General features: G+C 41.7%; 2 protein-coding genes across 4 annotated transcripts in view; one reads left to right on the forward strand and one right to left on the reverse strand.

Moving 5' to 3' along the window:
- The first annotated feature begins 563 nt into the window (after positions 1–563).
- Positions 564–3,011, forward strand: KLF2 (Kruppel like factor 2). Its single transcript, XM_039566387.1, has 3 exons — positions 564–684; positions 831–1,722; positions 2,110–3,011. Exons 1-3 carry the CDS (start codon positions 610–612, stop codon positions 2,283–2,285), a joined length of 1,143 nt encoding a protein of 380 aa, XP_039422321.1. The 5' UTR covers positions 564–609; the 3' UTR covers positions 2,286–3,011.
- A 6,678-nt stretch (positions 3,012–9,689) lies between these two features.
- The window catches only part of EPS15L1 (epidermal growth factor receptor pathway substrate 15 like 1), a 50,219-nt gene continuing 39,218 nt past the window's right edge, over positions 9,690–20,690 (reverse strand). For 2 of the 3 annotated variants that reach the window (XM_039566134.1, XM_039566133.1), the window contains 2 exons: positions 19,709–19,914; positions 9,690–15,057 (listed from right to left, as the gene is read on the reverse strand). In XM_039566134.1, coding sequence (XP_039422068.1) covers positions 14,911–15,057; positions 19,709–19,914 — 353 coding nt within the window. In that variant the 3' untranslated portion in view covers positions 9,690–14,910. The remainder of the gene's footprint in view (positions 15,058–19,708; positions 19,915–20,690) is intronic. The other variant, XM_039566135.1, reaches the window with a different exon arrangement.

A 20,690-nucleotide genomic window follows, 5' to 3' on the forward strand; every position in this document is an offset into this window, starting at 1 on the left:
TTGGTGTTTCCAGGTCAGGGAGCCCTCAATGCCCTCCACCCCACAGCAGGTCGCTCACAGTATGTCTCAGCACAGGGTCCCCTCACGTCAGGAAGGGTCCTGTAGGTGTTCCCAGGGCAAGGAAAGCCCTGTGGACCCTCATCCCACCGAAGTCCCTCCAAGCCTCAGCACAGGACAGGATCCCCTCAGTGTCCCTGGAGCAGGGGTATAGAGACCCCTCGGCGTCCCCCCAGCTCACTCGGGACAGGGACCCCTCAGCGTCCCGTCTCGGGCCTCTGTCCGAGGTGGGGGTCGCGGCTCTACGGCCACTGCCCGATGTGGAGGTCACAGCTCCACGGCCACTGCCCAAGACGGGGGTCGCGGCTCCTCGGCCGCCCGCGAGGGGAGGGCGGCGAAGGGGGCCCGTCCCCGCTCCGCTCCGCCCCGCTCGGGCTGGGACCGCCGCCGCCGCGTCCTTTTATACCGGGGCTAAATTTAGGCTGCGCCCGAGCCGCTGCCTCCCGCCCGCCCCGTCCGGGACGCGTTTCCTCCGCTCCTGCAATTGGCCTGAGGCCGCCCGCGCCCGCGTTATAAGGTGCGGAGAGCGGCCGGCCGCGCTCGTCCCGCACCATGGCGCTGAGCGACACCGCCCTACCCTCCTTCGCCACCTTCGCCAGCCCCTGCCGCGAGAAAGCTCTGCACGAAGTGAGTGTCCCCCGCGCTCAGCACCGACGGCTCATCGCACGAGTGACCGCGGAGCCGCCGCCCCGCTGCGACTCCAGTCCGTCCCCCCAGCCCCGTTCCCCGAGGCGAACGGCACCTCTAACCCTCTCCCTTTTCTCTCTCCCCAGAGGTGGAAGTGCGAGCAGGAGGCCAAGACCCCCGCCGGCACCTGGGGCGGCCTCTCCCCACGCAAAGAGGACGAGGATCTCAACAACGTGCTGGATTTTATCCTTTCCATGGGCAGCGATGGCTACGGCCAGGGCACTGCCGGCGGGGACTATCCCCCTGCCCAAGGCGAAAGCGGTGGCTTTTACCAGACAAACCCGTCCCCGGGATGCTACAGTGCCCTGGAGCAGGGCAGCCCCCCGCCCTACAACGCCGGCATCGTGCCGGAGATGATGCGTTCCGATATGGACTCCAACTACTGCCCTTCTGGCAGCGTCCACGGGCGGTTCTTTGTGACACCCACCTTCGGGAGCCCGCAGTTCGTTGAGAACATTAAGCCCGAACCCGACATGGACAATTATGGACCGGTCCTGGGTCTGGTGCCCCAGGCTTGCCCAAAGATCAAGCAGGAGGGGAACGCGACCTGCATGATGGCCTACGAGCAGCCCCGGGTGGCCAGTTCCCCCCAGATCCCTGGGGCAGAGACGCCCCCGCTTAGCCCCGACGATCTCATGGTGAACGACTGCCACACACAGATGATGTGTCCCTCGTCCGTGTCATTCCAGCAAAGTTACCACCCGGCCTCCGGCTTCCACCACCCGCAGACCCACCTCCAGTACCAGAACACCTCCCAGTTTGGCCTTTTCGAGGACAGCCTGCCCTTACAGCCCTCGGCTCCTAGGGGCATGCTCACCCCTCCTTCCTCCCCTCTGGAGCTGCTGGACTCCAAACCAAAGCGAGGACGCCGGTCCTGGCCAAGGAAGAGGACGGCCACTCACACGTGCACCTATGCCGGCTGTGGGAAGACCTACACCAAGAGCTCACACCTGAAGGCCCACCTCAGGACACACACAGGTAAATGTTGCTGATGGCCTTCATACGGAGATGTGCTGTGTGCCGGTTGGGATAGGGGATAGCCCTGTGTAAAACAGTTTGCAGCCTGGGCTTTTATCCTGTAGTCTGTTAAATTCACAGCTGAGCTATGGCAGGTGGTCAGGCCTGTGACCTAAGTGTTCACCTATGTAGTCAAAGTTTTTCTAAGGGCTTCTAAAGCCCTTTCTCCAAAGATTTTCACTGCAGGTATGGGTGAGTAAAGGAATTTCTTGTAGTTTAGCTTAAAAGCACTTGGATCCTGCTGTGAAAGGGCTTGGTAGCAAATAAAGGGATAGCTACGATAAACCTCAGCAGGTTGCCTGGTATATGGTGCCATGCTGAGTCATGCTCTCCGATTTCCCCAAACAGGTGAAAAGCCCTACCACTGCAACTGGGAAGGCTGTGGCTGGAAGTTCGCGCGCTCTGATGAGCTGACCCGTCACTATCGCAAGCACACGGGCCACCGGCCCTTCCAGTGCCACCTCTGCGACAGGGCGTTCTCCAGGTCGGACCACCTGGCCTTGCACATGAAGCGGCACATGTAGCCCCAGGGACTCTGCCCTGCCAACAGTGGACCTTATTTAACTGCTCAGGTGCAGAAGCGTTAAAAACCTGTAGCTGGTACTACATAGGGAGGCACCGACCGACGCTCCAGGACGGACACTGAGGATCTGACACAAGGAGCCTTAGCCAGGCATCTCCTGCAGAGAATCTGCCGTGACTGAATCAGTGACCTGCCCGTCCCGGTCAGGAGAACAGGGGTTATTTATGAAGCTTCTGTGAAGGGTAAACTCCGTAAGACTCCATACAGATTGTATAGAAGAAGCTGTAAATATGGTTTTTCCCCCCGATTTTAACTGCCCATTCCTAAGCTTTACAAGACAATGTTTGTATGGAAACTGCCTGAAGTTGACCCTAGAAGGCATAAAAAAATGAATGTTACTGTAGCTAACAATGTTAGTTTAGATCTCAGTTGAAGGCATGGCTAAGAGAACACTCCTCTTGTTAGACTGTTTGGTTCACAGGTGCAATAATATTCTTGTTTGCCATGATCTACACTAGAAGTACAGGGCTTGATGTCTTGTAAGAAAATAACCTATTTACTGTAATTTTTTTATATATTGTAAATAATTTTATACAATGAGAAATATTGTATATGTAAATAGAAGACAAATGGGTATTTTGCCTATTTCTGTTTTTATAAAAACATAATTTTTCAATGTTTGAAAACATTTCATCTTTTTAATAAAATAAGTTTTTAATTGCTATGATTTTCATTCTCCTCTGAGATCTCCCTGTTACTTTTTCCCTGATGGCTGGACCAGCAACCACCTGGTTGTGTTTTAAATTATCAACAACTGTAGGAAGACACTTAAATCTGAGCCATGGATTTTTCTGAAACAGATAACAGAGTAAGTAAGTTATTCTCAGTGGTAAATAAGACACAGTACAGTGCTTTATCAAAAAATCAAATAGGAAAGTAGATCATATTCAAAATATACTTCCTTAAAATGGTTAAGTAAGCAACACTGTAATTTCAGTCTCATTTCTAGTTTATGCTAGACTATTTTAATAGCATTCTTAATGTTTTCCAGATGCAGTTATAGTTTTGCCAGCAGTGTGTGGGTTTTTACTATAAATTTAAACACTGCATTTTTGTAATTATGGAGGCTTATTTTAAGGCATTCTTGTACATAAATTATCAGTGTTCTCAAGAGCTCAGTGCAGAATTCCAATAGAACAGTAGTGGAATTCAAGCATGAATTCACAATACAGGTTAAAATACCTTCCATAATTCATTCCCCAGCACTTAAATTCACCTAATAATTTGCAGTGTCACCTAGATTTCAGGAGTTAAGAAAGTTAGTAACTTTCTGGGGGGAAAATCAGCCAGGAATTGAGACTCTGAAAACTAATTGTAAATAAACTGGATACTGCAACAGCTATAGGGGTAAAGAGAGCTGCAAAAGTCAAATTGAGCCCCCAAAGAATTCTCAGCTGTAAATGAGCTCAGAATTCCAAGCAGTAAATCCAAGCAGTTGTTCTGACAGTCTGATGGGCATCCTCTGTCTTTACAACTCTGATCTTGTGGTGAGTCTGGATACCTGTACATCACTGCTAATCAAATCTGCAGATTCAGCTTAATATTGCAGCATTTTTTTTCCTTAACATCTGGATACTTGGAACTTGGTTTTAGTCAAGATAGGGACCTTCTTTCTGACTTTACATGTTAGAATACACAAGAATGAAATCAACAGGAATGCATTTAGAGCAACTACAAATATAGCTGTTCTTCTGTGAAAGCAAAGGCTGAAGTTGTTCATGTGGAACAGATGTATTTTGGGCTTCTAATCATTGGCATGGAAGAATGAGTTCCACATTTCACTTTTATAGCTCTTTCAAAGTGAAATATAAGGGAGCTTTAACGTTTCTTCATCAAAAACAAAACCCATTTATTTGCTAGAAAAAAAATAAATTGCACAATCTAATTCCAGAAAGTGAGGATGACTTAAAGATGTTCTAAACTTGGCACATTCATTGTTGCAACAGTTCTAGGTATTTCCTTCTCTTTCCCCATAGCCAAATATTTTCATATTTCAGCATGTCCTTTGGTGTTTATAACTTTAAGAAAACAACTTTTAAAATTCTTACTCTCATCTCTTCACACTCACCTGGCTTTCCCTTGCTCTTTCTGAAGAACTGGAAATGGTTTTAGTCATTCCCAGTTTTCAGTGTTCCCAGTTTTTGTTATAACCCAGGTTTCAGTAATACAGTGCAAGCTTAAACAATTGCTTTTTGTAATGCAATTTAAAAGACAAAGAGGTGTGACATCTCAGTGCTCAGCCCCATATCTGCGTTGGGAAGGGCCCAAGAGCTCTCCAGTGGTGGGGAAGATCTTGGAAGCATCACAACATCACAATGCACTTATCTGGCTCGACTTGTCCCCAGTCCTCTCCTGACCTCTAGTAGAGGCTGGGTATAGGTCTGACCAGTTTTCTTTCCTTCCAAATCCTCAGCCTGGAGAAGAGGGCTCCAAGGAGACCTCAGAGTCCCTTCCAGTGCCTAAAGGGGCTCCAAGAGAGCGGGAGAGGGACTCTACAAGGGCTGGAGCAACAGGACAAGAGGGAATGTTTTCACACTACCAGAGGGCAGGGTTAGATGGGATGTTGGGAAGAAATTCTTCCCTGTGAGGGTGGTGAGGGACTGGAACAGAATTCCCAGAGAAATTGTGGTTGCTTCATCCCTGGAAATATTCAAGGTCAGCTTGAACGGGGCTTGGAGCAACCTGATCTAGTGGAAGGTGTCCCTGGCCATGGCAAGGGCTTGAATTGAACAGGATGGACTTTAAGCTCCCTTCCAACCAAAACCATTCTGCGATTCTGTGATTCCAAGTCAGCTGCAGCCAGTGAATGGTACGAAGGTATTGTGTGCTGCTCAGGGCCTTTGTGCAGAAATAAATGTCAACACAGTCACTAACCCCTAAAAAACCCTCATGTGGCTACTCTGCAGCACCCACCACCACACTGGGTGCTTCTCCTCCTCCTCATCCTCCTCGTCCTCCTCCTCCTCCTCCTCCTACTCCTCCAGCTTCTCCTCCAGCGCCTCAGCATGAGAGCATTCAAACCTGCCTTTGCTCCAGGTAAGAGTCTGGCTGTGAGGGTTATCACCTCTGCTGCCTCTGCTGCTGCTCACTAGAAAGTCTTCAGACAAGACAGTTGGTATCTGCCTGATAGCGTGGTACCAAATAGCTTTCAGAGCCTAATGGGCAGTGGAGACAAGGAAAGAGGATCAGGTGTTGGTGTCTGAGCTTTTAGATTTGTGACTCAACTGAAAAGAGAGCAGAGGAATCCCCATGCATAAATGTAAAAGACCTTATATAAAAATATATAAAGACAGGCCTCTGAATGGGATGGGGGACAAAGCACTAATAAAAGTTCACAAGAAACTTTCTTGTCATTGTTTAAGGGAGGGCATCTGTGATAATTGCTACGTGGTCTTTACAGGAAACTGCATGTTCTTGAATCTTGAGATCATCTTGTAGCAGAAAAAAAAGAGATGCTGATCTTATTCTTCTCACATTCCATTATGAGTAATTGTCAACTCTCTTTTTTTTTTCTCTCTCTTTAATTGTTTTAAATGAGTACATCCAAAGATGTGTCGCTGTAATTCCAGTAATCTACCAAGCCTCCCCTAGTTAGCAGGAAACCACTAATGCTCCACATCTTCTACTAACTGACCATCAGGTTATCTCTTAAGTAATTTTGTTCTAATTAACCATCTGCCTCCCAGGAAGCATCCAGCGACCACAACCTGCAGCTATCCCAGATTTGATTTTGACATACCAGGGAAAGGAAAAAACTACAGAAGTTGTAGTTAAACCTGAGGGGAGGAAATGTAGAGTCCGTTGAAAACAAGATTTTCACACATATTAATGTAAGATACCACAGCCATGGGTTCACTATTGTTGTAAGATAGATTGTGAGACAAGATAGAGCAGGTTAAGTGCAGAAACAGGCAAATCCTGCACAACGATCCTAGTGAAATTTTTAGTAAATATTGCCAAACTCAGGTACCATCCAGAGCAGTCACTGCTCTAAGTCTGTTCATTCCACATGGAGTTTCAGAGCATTGTGTTTCACTCTGCTGAAAATGGTTTTTCCTCACCCACTGACTTGAGAAGAGTCAGTTAAACTCCCCCGAGATGGGACCTCGCTGTCAGAACACACCGTAATCCTGAGATGGCCCAGAGCAGAACCAGGGCCAGCCGCCACAGGGCCGTTTGGCTCGGTCGCCTTTTGGCTCTCGAAGGTGCCCCAGTGCCCTGTGCTCACCCAGCACCATCCCAACACCATTCCAGCACCACACCAGCACCCTGTGCACAACCAACACCACCCTGCACACAACCAGCACCATGGTAGCACCACAGCAGTGCCCTGTGAAACAGCCCAGCACCCCACCAGCACCCTGCACACAACCAGCACTGCACCAGCACCCTTTGCACAACCAGCACCTGGCAAGCCAGCAGGCAGGGCACTTTCAACTCTCTTTTTTTCAACCCTGAAGTGGAAAACTGGACTAGAAACCCAGTGGCTTTTCTGGAAGTTTATTTTAGATTCAGTTTAGCAGCTGATCACATCTGGGAGAGTTGAAGCTTTAGTACTGGCCATGGCTCACCTCGTGCAGGATGGGGCATTTCAACCTGTGCGAGCCCTTGGTTACTCACAGCCATTTACAAACTGCCTGAAAACATTGACTGGCTCTAAACTTTGGTCTTCCATCCACAAGAACGCCAAAATAAGTTTGTCCACTTTTCAAATTATAGGATTGTATGGTTCTGTGGTTTTCTGTGGTAGAAGCTCTGTGGTTTCTCAAGCTATTTTGTGCGCCTCTAACACAGAGTAGCTGTTAGGCTTCGCTTAAATTGAATTTTCGAAGCCAGAACCCCAAGCTCTAGCAATTTCTTCTGCTATATTTAGATAGAACAACTACAACAAAGTCATGTAGCCATCACTATGGTAGCTAGCAAAAAATTCAACCCAAACCCCATGTAATTTAACAGGGAGAAATCCATCCCCATTGCTAGCATCCAAAACCTACTTGGTGGCATCTCCAAACCTGAAAATTCCTGGGTGTCCTTGAAGCAGCTGGGTCTGTCCCAAATGCCACCTGCCCAAGACATGTCTTGTGTGCTGTGAGTGAAGCAGTCAGAGCTCCGAACTCTGGCACTGCAGCAGCTCCTCTGCCGTGGCCCAGGCTGTGGCAGAAATGTGCTTCCCACTGATTTGAAGAAGTAATTGGTTTACAAGCCAAACACTGGTAACCTGAAGCACATAGCCATGCCCAATTCATAGGCGCTGGAGGTAACTAGTTCAACATATTGATTCCCACAGACTCCTTAAAGCTCTGTATGATTTGATCCTAAACAACCCATTGCCCATCACTTCAGCTGGGATTGGGAACAGCCCCTGCCACAAACCAGCACCTTCCACTTGCAGCATGCAAAGGATGCAGGGATTTATCCTGAACTTGTTTGGTAGAAAATATATTTGATTTACTCTTTTGAGGTCTGATTTTTCAGCCACCATTATTTGATCTTATAATATTTAGTGCAGACACTAAAGAGGAATGATAAGGACTGCTTTATAGAATGAAGAGGGGTTAACTTTACCAAAACCTCCTTTCTAAGCACAAGGAGAGCAGAAGCAACCAAGTTTTCATTTACTCTGTAACCACTGTTAGCATTAGTTACCTGCTTATTTACCTGCTCCCACTGTAAGTCCTTTTAGCAAATCAGAAGTTTTCTGCCTGTTGTTGTGAGCATAAATTCAGCAACACAGAAACTGCAGGTGAACTTACCTGGTACAGGTTTATAACTAAATGGGGTATCACTTCAACTCACTTTTACTTTGGTTTCTTGCACTTCTTACAGCTCAGAGCATACCTGTAGTTCTGACTTATTATGTCATCAGGAAATACCTGGAATATCATATTGGATATGATCTCCTGTGTCATTTATTAGGTGACTAGCTACTGAGCCTGAGGCTTGAACACAAAACAAAACACACACAAAAATATCCTCAGATCCCAACATCCACTTTTTTACAGCCTGTGTGTAATGACAGCCTTAAGTGGTTTTTTTTTATCTTAATGATTTCATATTATACTGCAAAATAAGGGATACAGAATGCCTGGATGTCCTCTCTGTGGACGCAAGGGATAGGCAGAGAGCACAGGGCTTTGTCATTCTGAAAACTGTGATCAAGGACCTTTAAAGCAGAAATATATTATGTTTGCCTCTGGCAGAGTCCTGTGATATTTCATCAATAAGGAAGGCTACAGCAATTTTATGATACGCTGCATCAGCACCAATAAAAAGCTTTAATTGTGGTCGTTACATTAAAAAAAATGCCAACCAGACAGGAGGGAAAAGGTACTCAAGAGTGACTACACTGATAGTCACGTCCAGCAGATGGGAGATCAGCAATTGCAGAGATAAACCTGATGGCACTTCCAGCACAGGGGCGGCACTGACAACTCCGGGAGCTCGGAATTCCAAGAGGAGAGCTGGGCTTGGGACATATTTAAGTACAGTCAATAAATGCTACGGTTGTGTTAGAGGTTAAGAGTTGGGCTCAGACTTGGGCAGCCTTTAGGGTCAAATTTCCACATCCTGAACAGGATGGTGTTGCTTTTCTTCCCTTCCCAGTGAAGGGGCTCTCAGCTCATGCTGGGTACAGGGGAGTCCTTTGAGATTAAGCCCGGACAACGTGGATTAGGAAAGCATTTGGGAAAGCGTGGGGATGAGAATGCTGTGTGTGTCAGACCCCAAAAATGTGAGTGGGAGCAACACACGGAGCACTGAGCCGTGCTTCTGTAAGAGATGAGAAGCACGACACGATGAGAGGAATTGGGCAGGGAGTTGTGCCCATCTGTGACATGCTGCAGTCAAATCCTGCTCCAAAATGTCAACGTACTAAAAATATTGGAGAGAAACCTGCCTTGGCAACCAGCTACTCACTTTGTCCAGGTGAGCAGGAACAGCCAGTGAACAGCTGGGAGAAGAATGAGTCAAAGTGAGTAAATGGAACAGCCCACTAGTAAGGTGTGTTTTTCCAGCCAGCCAAAGGTTGTCTCTGGTGATCTCCCCAACCACTCCTGGTGTAAATTGCCAGGACATCCAGCATTGCTGCACACAAATTGCTTGGAAAGGGTGTGGTGTTGGATTTGGGACTGGTCTGCTCAGCCCAAGTGTGGCTGGGACAAGGAAGAAAGGGAAGGACAGGAGGAAAAACAGTGCAGAGGGCAACAAGGAAACCAGCCAACAAGGAAAAGATTTCAGTGCAGAGAATAGAGTGGTTGGTCAAAGCAAGATTCACAAATTTAACATAAAAACTCGGGAAATTGTGGACAAAAAAAAAAGTAAAGAAAGAGTGCTGAAATCTCAGAGCTCCAAAAAGTAACTTTTCATTTATTATATTAAACAGTAACATTTCTCTTATATTAAACAATAAACACATGAGATGGGTTAAAATTAAAATACCTCACAATTTGTTATAACATTTGAAAGATAAATATAACCACAATAATGTACATATTTGGAGATATTAGTCAGATTTAGGTCACCATTGCAGTTTCTGCTTTGTGTTTCCACCTTTTTCAAATCAGACTGAATAATGGTATATTAAAAGGGACACCAGAAGAGCACTCCATACTTGCAACAGCAGAAGGAACCACAGTCACTAGGAGTTTTCCTTTGAAACTTAAAGGGAGAGGCAGAAGTTGGAAAAATGAAAATTCCATTTTATAACAAATTAGCCTTTATTTATAAAACTTTCAAGTAAAAAGAGCAGTATATCAACTGATCAAACAGGTGTGTCAATGAATTATAGTTAACATATTTACTCTAAAAATAAAATCTTCTATGATTCCATCATACTGCAAGCAAAATTCCTTTCTAGGAAAAGATGGTTGTTGTGAAGTCTACATAGATGAAATATATAACCAAATATATAACAAAAAACTTGGCTGTTCCACTAGTAAGGAAGATAATTGAATTAGATCATTAATAGCAGAGATCAATTCCCTTCAAAAGAGTTCCAGCTCTAAATGAGGATTAAACAGAAATGAAACTCCTGAGAGGGAGGAATAAAATGCAGAAGAAAGGAGAAATCAAACTCTTACACAAGGGAAAGCAACAATTCTACTTGGACCAAAACTCCTTGGGCCACGGCTCTACAGAACAAATGTTCTTCTCAATGGAGAAACACTGAAGAAGAAATAGTAACCCCAGAAGGATTATAAGAAGAATCCAAGAAAAGTGCATTATCTTTGAGCATAAGATGACAAAATAATCTCTACAATACTGCTAACGGATTTCACAGATGGGAATTAAAAAAAAAAAAACGGCTTACACAGACACAGCTTGGAATTTCTTACACTTCGAGAGCACAGTACATGGAATAAGATATAGGAAGGACTGATGACCCTCACAGGGCAGAGGTTCCATAAGGAAAAATTGGCCTATATAAAAATATTTCATACAGCATTATTGTGGAAGTATGATTTTTATGAGCATCTGGTTTTATTGCAAGGTGACTGGGAGGTTTTACAGCGACACAGTTTGAAGGTAACTGAGGGAAACCACTCAAGGCAAATGTGAACACAGTTCTGTGAAGGGTAATGCAGTAATTCAGTACCTGTGTCCTACGTGCACTGTCTGCACGTGCAGGTTCAACATGAGTAATTGTCTGTCTGTCCTGTTTAACTGTTGTGCCTCAGTGCTCTGTGCAATCCAGGGCTTTCCATGAGTCATTCCAGTAGTGTATATTCTGTATAAAACATACATAAAACCATATGCCACCATAAAACCCTCCTAAACTCTTAGTGATTGCTCAAGGTACCACAGAGTCTAATAATTTATCTAAGTAGAAAGCAGAATCACCCCCACTCTTCTGTCTAAGCCAAATATGCAATGGAGAGTCATTCCTCCTGAAGTAAAAGCTCAGGTGGAAATGGAGGAAAACCAGAACTGAAATCCAAATGACAATTATGCACAACCAATCTAACTGGAATGAAGCAAGAAAAACACGCTTTCCACCTTTGCCTGTGACTGTTTGGAGTGTGTGTATGAGAAGAGCTCCTTACAAATCATTTTTTATAAAGGCAAAAAAAGGAAAGAGGGAAGTGAAACTACAAGCAAACATAGGAGAAAAACTCATTGCCTCAGCCCAGAGAAGAAAGATGACATGCAAGATCAGCAGTTGAGCCTACATTCCAAACAGATACTTTAAAAACTCCGAAGAATGTGAAATTACATCCAGCGCAGATGATTACTACTTTCTGCCAGGGTTCTCTTACACCTGGCACAGCTAATGAACACAGTTTTTCATGTCAATGAAAGAAATCTTGATACAAATTGATTAGAAGTCATTTCTCCTCTTTTCTTTAACCAGGACTTTGAAATTCTCAGAGCCATGAGCTAATCTAAATTTCTGTAAAGATTCCAATTCTGTATCCATCTCTGGTTACAGAATTCATACATACACACAAGCTTTAATATATAGAATATATCTGCATATTCTACATATTCATTGTATATACACATTTTATGTACAGCACAAGGAGCTATATACTGGACGTGGCATGTGGACATGTAGAGTATATACACACACTATGATTACATTATACAATACTATATATATATATATGTATATATATATATACACACACATAGACACAAATAATATGGATCTCACTGTACACTGTATATGCACTGGGGGTATTCACATTTGCCATATCTTACACTGTATGTATTTTCTCTGCCCAAATAGCAAAAGGTCTGCTTGTGCTTTAAATTTCACTGTTCTGGAGGAAGAAGATCAATGTCTTGCGATAAAGTTTTGCCTCAAAGAGCAAGTGCAGGTATTGTACAAATACTGAGTTACAGCATAGGGAAAGAATGTGGGGAATCTTCCTTTTTATATGGAAAACTAGATTAAATACAAAGTGAGAAATCACAGCTAGGTTTTCTTCTACTGCAGTGACAACATTTTGAATCAAGAGTGTTTCAGAAAACTTAAGGTTCCTAAATCTAATACTGTGCATAGACAACATGTTGTGTTCCGTCCTTGTTCATTTGTTGATCTGCAGTTACTGTCCAAGCAAATATGAGGGAGAGTCAATAAGGAAATACAAAAACAAGCCCTATCTCTGTATAGAATGAATGTGAATATTAATTCACATTTCTGCCTCCCTGCTGGACATCTTGAAAACACCATCTCATTGGCTTAGAAGCATTATAAATTCAGTATTTTAGGGCCCTGACAAAGCAGCAGAAAGTCTTGTACAGAACTTCAAAACTGCATCAAGCTACTTAGTCATCCACCTGTCCCTCTGGAGTGACATTATCCAGTCCAGAACTGGTATTCCTTTCTAAATTTTACTGTAGCAGAAGACAGACCACAAGGACTTGTGTCCAAGTGAGCAGGAGGATCTTACACATGGATACAGTGTGTTTAACTTCACTGAGAATCCTGCAGCCACTTGCTTTTGAAAATTGCTCTTTCACAGCAAAAGTTTTATCATGTTACCTAAAGACAGACCTAAGTTAGCTCTCAGAGACTTCAAGTCCTATACACCAACAGAAGAGAGAATTTTTTGATGTTTTAGTATGCTTGATCATGTAATCAAACATCTATTAGAGAAAAATCATCGCAACAGGAAGGGATTTCAATTCAGGTTCTGCACAATTAGAAATAGCTTCTATTGCATCCCAAAGGGCTCATTAAAGGACAGTATTAAAGATCATTATACGGTTGGTTTTGGTATAAGAAATAAATCTTCTTCCCTTCTGAGAATAAAAGGTTCACATCATTTCACATGGTACCATTAGCACAGCAGACACACAGCAAAAGGGGAGTTGTGACTCCTAAAAATAACATCCTAAACATGGATGGATGTGTCTGTCTGCACACCCACCCACCCACCTACCTCCCCACAAAAGCCTGAGAGTACAAATGCCACATCTTGGCTGAATTCCAGAGCTGAGAACTACCAAGATGCTTAAAATGATCCAATCTGACTCCTCTGTGTAAGGAAAGCATTCAGGGTAAGGCAATCCCAACGGAACAGGGAAAGATTGTTTTCATTCACTGAGCAGGCACTATCGTTGCAGTATGAAAATAAAAGTAAGGAAGCAAGGACGTAAAAAATAGAAACACATTAAAGATGATGAAGGAATATCACATTAAAAAAAAAAATAGAGAAGATGTTGTAAGATAAGCGCTGCATCAGTAAAAACCCAGAATGGAAAGCTTTGCATACCCAGAGAACAAAGGGCAGGAAAGAAGACTGAGGACATTTAAAAATGTTGTGCTAGATCCCTACTCCATGAGACAGAAAATTCCAAGGCAAACACAACTGAAGTTTTAGAATTCCTGTAATCAGAAAAGGCATTTCTAGTAAGCAAATTAAATTCACAGACTCATTTTTCTAATGTCAAACACATTCTGTGTTGTCTTTTCCAGGTGGAAGCATTCAGTGCACATAAAACCTGTTCCTACCTGGTCTGAGTACTGCAAACGGTATTTTAGAGCCAACCCAGACAGTGCTGCCAGAACTGATGTGTGAATGTGTATTTGGCAACTAAAATCTGATTCAACTTGGCTTGATTTCAGCTAAATCTGCTTGATCTGTAACCCCAAAGAGGTGGAATTAAAGAAGCAGAGGTAGGGACTGTACCAGTCACTTGGGTAACACAACCTAGTCTGTGTGCTCAGAGTTGGAGTAAATGAGGGTACAATGAGTTGTAAGGGTGAGCACTCCTCAACCTTGGCAACTTTTCCACCACTTGATTTCTTGATGTCACATTAAAGCAGCACCCAAATGTGTATCACCATCCTGCAATCTGTTCGCTTACAATAAAGCAAAATTTTACTTCATAATGTAACTGCTAAGTTATTTATCCCATTTACTACAACTGAATTCACTCCCTCTTTTAGTCGCATACAATTACTAAAACTCAATGCAAACAAATGTTTTAATTAGAAGTACTACTAATTTCTGGAGTCTTCAAATTTGTACTGTTTTATGGAGTTCAGAGTTTGTATCCACCATACATAAATTGTCAGATTCTTTTGTAAATGCCACGACTTCTGGATAAAAAGGGACCATCTAATAATGAGTTTATGCTTTGACATAGATGATACAGAAGATGTACTGATTAGCCTACCATGAATTATTAAATAAATGTAACAAGTGAAAGCTAATTCTATAAATATTCTCTTTTTATGACATTTTCTTTGTAATTCATACTGCAGCCTCAAAGGCCCAGTGGAATTTAGGTTATAAAAAACCAGATTCACAAGCTGCAGTTTACTCTATGCAACATTTGTGTTTCAGATAAAGAAACTTTCAGTACCTTAGGATTATACATTAAATTCCTTATAAGCAATAAATTTTATCTAGAACATATAATACAGCTTATACAGTGTTTCCTGCAGATTATGCACTTGAGAAGCCACACAGGGCCTGGTTGGACACAACCAGCCAGTCCTGTTTCCATCTGAAGGTGACTAAAATTATTTTCACAATATAAACCAAGGATTTAGTATTTTTATAAAAGCCTTGTTCCAAGGTTTCTCTTAGACAGGGTGGAGCCCGAGACCCCCTTTAAGAGTCTGGCATGTCAGCCTTACTGAGTGCAATGGCCAACTCGAGGTCTTCTTGTTCTTGTCTCCGCAACCGAGCCAGTCTTTCCTGCTCTGCTTTTTCACTCTCCCGCTTTGCCCAGGCCAGCTGCTGCTCCTCATTTCCAAACTAAAAAACGAAAACGGAAAATGAATTACTAAAGTTACCAACCAGCTCAAAAAAATTATGCAAAAAATACAAAGAATCAGACTTATTAAATATACAGGTCAAGTACATCAGGCTGTCTTAGGGCAGTTCTAGATTGAGATAGAAATTCACTCACTGGTTTCCTCACTTCATCCTTTATTTCCTTAATTTCTTCCTCCTTCACTTCCTCCCTTGATTTATTTCCTTAATTCCTCCTTCCTTTACTTCCTTAGTTTATTTCCTTAGTTTCTTCCTCCTCCCACCTGGAAATTAACCCACATGGGATGCAAGTCCCTGCATCTGTGGCTCAGTTGGGTATGAAAACGGCCAAACAAGAACTCCACAAACACAAAAAAAAGGAAGTTAATGGTTTGGAAGCACAGCAACTACAGACATTTTTAAGAAGAAATAGCTGGTAAAAGCTGGTAAATAGTTGGTAAAGCCAATAGTTATTTATACTTGTGCAACTGCACAGCAGAAAGTTTTATTGTGGTAGTACCTGCTAAGGGTGAGGGGTTTGTTAAGTGATTTTGGACACTGCTGACATGTGGGAAGTTTCATCACCAAATCAAAAGTTACCGAAAGTGCTTCTGCTGCTGTTCATAAAATACACACAGAGTTTCTCCAGTAAGAAATAATGTCAGCGAATCCAGCTTACTTCAGCAGAGAACACTAAGAAAGTACCACACTCTATAACATTCAGCTCCTAAACCTGTTTGGGTTTCCCAAAACAAAAGTACAGTGCAGCAAAACTCGTCTGAAATTATATTCTAGTGTTTACCACTGAAAGATGCAGAAGTTTGCTTGTTTGAACTTTTTGCACAGAATCTTAAATTATTTTATTGAAATCATAGCAATTTTAAATTCAAATATTATCTGTTCCCAGTTAATTTCAGCATTTGCTGAGGAGGAGGAGGATGGGAAAAGCTGCACGCAAATGTTTGCATTAAAGCCCACTTCTAAAATCTGCTTCTGCTGGTTTGGGGTTTTTTGTTGTTGTTGGGGTTTTGTTTGTTCATTTGTTTTGGGGGGGTTTTGTTTCCTTTTTTGTTTGTTTGTTTGTTTGTTTTGGGGTTTTTTTTTGTATGCAGGAAAACATATTATTTGAGGGTTTTTTTGAGGAGAAAAATTTCAGCTGGATGTATACTGCACAAATTCCCTGTGGCCCAGGACACAGTGACTCTGAGCACAGCCTGCTGTGCCATGGCACAAACTGATGCAGCTACACCTGCCCAGACCAACCTGAAATATTGAACTGTGTTAAAACGCAAGTTTCAGTGCTAAACCCTGCCTAGCTGCATATACACTATGTAATGGCCCCACCCCAGCCTCCTCCTCCACCCTGCACTGTATCTGTAATTTTTATTTTTTTATGTATTTTTAAATAAATATGCCTATTTGAATTTCTTTCAACTCAAGCCCAACTTTCATTTACTCATAATTTAATTATGCCCCTGGATGCCCATCATTCCTCATTTTATTTCTCTCCACATGACTTTTGAGATTATTTGACGCAAAAAAAAAAAAATTACTTTTCTCTGCTTTCCTTGCTATAAAAATTTAGATGAGAATCTTTGCATTTGGATATTACTAGAATACAACAGAAGTGTAACACCTTTTGGTATTTTCCTTTTAAAATGGAGAGACCCTATTACAATTCCTCATTTAAATAATATCAGCTGATAGGCAAGATTGAAAAGCTCACTAAATTTTAAATAGATTATTTTTTTCAAGGTAAAGACAGATTCAAACAGAAGCAGGAATTCTCCACTTAGTCCAGGAATTCAGGTAGATCCTACAGCTGGGATGGAGAATTAACAGTTACTATCTTCAGAAATACAAGAAGCTTTGGTCAAACCATCTGGGATGTTTTTTTAATGTTGATAAACCAGTTTTACTTCTATAGCTTCCATTCTAGGATAAGGCTTCCAAAGTTTATGAGAGCCCCAATTATAACTTGTTTATGGGACACAAGTTATATTTTTGTGGTTAAAAGTGCTGAGTGAGAAAAAAAAAAGGAAAAATAGGCCAGTGATTCATTGGAAACAAATCTGGATGTGCCTTATTACAAGTCGTTGGCACAAAGTACAATTTTCAGGCGATAACTCTCACCATTGAGTAGTGAAATAAATATAGAACAGTTAATTAATGCCACAGATTCTTGCACGGATTGTCTATAAAAAGGTAATTTACAGGTAATTTAATACAATAACTTTTTTTTTGCATATGTCCAGGTTTCACCAAGTCTATAAATGTGTCACATGTGTAACTGCATTAAACCCCTCTTTTTCTTTTCTTTTTCAGAAGTACAGACCCAAGGCATAGATGAGGAAACCAGCGGACTGCAGCAAGATGAATCAAATCACAAAAAGCTCCACTGACTTGTGTGTACTGAATTACCAGCTTGTATGGAGACAAAAAGCTTAGTTCTAAGTGTTCTGTTTCTTGGAAACTTAAACACTTTCTGTTGGCAAAAAAGTGATTTTTCTTGTTGTTCCGTAAACTGCAGCTGGAACCCAGAGATACCTGAAATCTGAGCTACCAAAAGACTTTGTTTTGTTCCAATGAATCGTATTTAATGACAGCAACAAAGTTAAGAATGCAATGAAAACATACGTAAACTCTGGGTGCATGAATGGAACAGTGCGTCAAAAAAGCACCAGATTTTCCTACTAAAATATAATGAAGGTTCTCATGTTCTTTCTTGCAACAGTCAAGGATTTCAGTTAAATCAGGTTATCTGATTATTCAGTCCTACATGACTCTGTTCTCAGATTCCATGGATTCGAAGTAGATGTCAAAAACCTTCTGTAAGTAAAACTGATTTTCATTTCCATTATGAACAAAGTTTCCCAGCCAAGAGGCAAAGAGAAGCACAGTATTCTCAATGACTTCAAGGTAACTGGTACATTTAAAACATCACACAGAAGGATTAAGAATTGTCAAGTGTAGCAGCAAAATTGCATTATAGGAAAGGAAAAACCCCCATAAATTGAGGAGAAAAGGGATCAAATCTCAGTCTTTTCAGCCAAATTCAGTCAACACTTCTTTTTTTCTTACAGGAGGAGAAATTAATTCAGAAAACTGATTTTAAAATTTATTTCATTTGATGAAATGCCATTTAACAGGAATCGTTAAGTGACTACTGCTCATTATCTCATTTTTCCTACTTTTCCTTATCTTCTAAAGTTAATCTGAGGTGAAAACCTGATGGCACAGCAAATGTGACCCTGGAGCACCCACCAGGATTGGGATCATAGATTTTGGTTAATCATTTGATACAATCACTCAGAGTAAACCACATTTTAACTTAAGAAATACAGTCTGGAAAGTAAGATGACAGTAACTGGGTAACGGTCACTCCATTCCATCATTTGTCTTTCACTGCAGGAAGAAATTAGATGTTGTTGAAGAAACTTCAGATAAAGCAGGTTTCGTGTCTTATTTTTATTAAGAATGTCACCAGTTTGTATACAATCAGAATTTAACTGTGCAAATCCAACTAGCTGTGGTCAAACATACATCAAATCTTGAACTTGGACGTTTCGAAAGTGATAAATTAAAGCCCTGAGGCCAACTAAAGTCTGCACAGATGACCTCAGCTAACAATATCAAATAGGAAAGTGATACACATTTAATATTAAATAATAACCAGGAAAAAAACCCTGAAAACATTTAAAAGAAACAACCTGAAAGATTCAGCTTAAATATCTCCCCTTGTTGAACGCTGACCTGTGTCCAGCAGAGTTAAGGAACAGATTAAGTTCGCAACTTCACTGCGTGGCAACATGAGAGAACAAAAACATGTGAAAGGAGGAAGAAGCCTGAGGCTGGGGATGGAACAGATTCTATCCACTTATGGAAGCAATAAGAACCACACCACCACTGCATTTACCACGGTTCCCAATTTCAGCACTAAAACCAAAGGCTTTGGAAACCCCGACATTTTCAATGAATGGGGACCTGGCTTTGTTTTCAAACTTTCTGGGACTGTCTTTTGGAGTGCAGTGTGGACCTTTCTATCTTGGTTCTACAAAACCATTTTGTTTTCTTTGTCTTTTCTACAACATCAGGAACAGGAACAAAATTCAACAGCTAAATTTTCAATCTCTCTCTCATCTGTGTCTCTCTATGACCACATTCCATCATATACAGCAAACATCGCAACAAATTTGTCAGAACTTTCTCCACAAACAGTTACAAGTACTTTTTAGAAACTTTCCCTTTAAGGATTTGCTTCTCAGGATATGGTGAAATTGCTATAGAAACGTTTTCATCAATTGTTTTTGAGTCTTTACATCATTGGCTCCCAAAAATCCGTTTACAAAATAGCCTCCATGCAACAAAAACAATACACAGATTCTGCTACAAAGAATTTGAGAGTAAAGGCACACTGTACTAAAATAACTTAAATGCAAGTAAACCCTTGAAAATTTAGTAGGAAACTTCTTTTTTATTGAAATAACGCCTTTTTATTACAGAAATATTAATACAAAAACAATGAGGACAGCATGAAGGTACTGAGAGACAGAAGCCAGGGAACAGTAGGTTTGCAGGTAAGACAAAAACCCAACAGAGATTGCTGCAAGCAGAGCAGAAAGTGGTTTGCTCAGAGACAAGGAACTTAACTTACAGAGCTGAAGTCTGCAAACCCCAAGGAAGAGTCTTTAGAAGTTTTACTTGAAGAGGAGGGAGCAAATGGATCTTTTCCACTAAATGGGTCCCCAAACCCCTTTTTACTTTGAAACAGGTCACTGCTGCCAGCCCCAAATGGCTGGAATGGATCATGGGGCTTGGAAAAATCTGCAGACCCAAGGTGGCTTACAGGAGTACTTTTACCTGGAAAGTTTAGGAAAAAAAAACAAAAGGAGAAAAAGAGAAGTTACTTACCATGGACAATGCAAAGCCCTGAAATCGGAAACTGTGCTGATACACTTTAGCATCATCCATCCTTCCTGGGGTGGGTGAAAATTTAACCAAATATAATGGTATTCATTTCCCAATGCAAATAATCTAAAACAGTTGTTTTATTTAAATGGATTTATTTATCTCATACATACCAAAATATTAATACCATCAAGATTTTAAATGATGAAACCCATTTTAAAGACATTTGGTCAGAAAAATTTGGCAAGTATGACTTTGATTTTCCAGGATTAGAGATATTTCAAGTTTGGTATTATACAGAAGACAAAATACGTAAAAACATGTATCACTAAAGATAAGTCATGTTAAATAGGATTAAAGAGTAACTTAGCCATCACTTTACAGAATGCCTGCATTCTACGTTTTTTCCTGGAACCGTTTATCCTTTTACCACCACATATGCAAAGAAAAAGAGGCTGATTAGAAATCACTTTGCTCTGGGGTGTTTGCTCCACAACCCACCTTTTGTAGGTGACTGCTCTTATATTCCACCCCAACAACAAATGAAATCACAGGAATTATTGTGTATGCTCATAAATAATATGTGTATACTTCATACATTGCAATTAAAGCCTCAATGGTTAGTTTTTAATTCCCCTTGCCAAAAGACTATTTTGTGAGGTCGAATAATTAAACAGATAAATGTATTTCTCCCCTCCCCCCCAAAAAAAAGATTGCTCCTGACAAGT

The sequence above is a fragment of the Corvus cornix genome, chromosome 28, assembly GCF_000738735.6.
Source record: "Corvus cornix cornix isolate S_Up_H32 chromosome 28, ASM73873v5, whole genome shotgun sequence".
Lineage (NCBI taxonomy): Eukaryota > Metazoa > Chordata > Aves > Passeriformes > Corvidae > Corvus > Corvus cornix.

Excerpts from the sequence above, each read along its gene's own strand:
- KLF2 (XM_039566387.1), top strand. The coding sequence starts at position 610 with ATGGCGCTGAGCGACACCGCCCTACCCTCCTTCGCCACCTTCGCCAGC. Across the intron at positions 685-830 it reads GCGAGAAAGCTCTGCACGAA|AGGTGGAAGTGCGAGCAGGA; the intron begins GTGAGTGTCCCC and ends CTCTCTCCCCAG. Across the intron at positions 1,723-2,109 it reads CCACCTCAGGACACACACAG|GTGAAAAGCCCTACCACTGC; the intron begins GTAAATGTTGCT and ends TTCCCCAAACAG.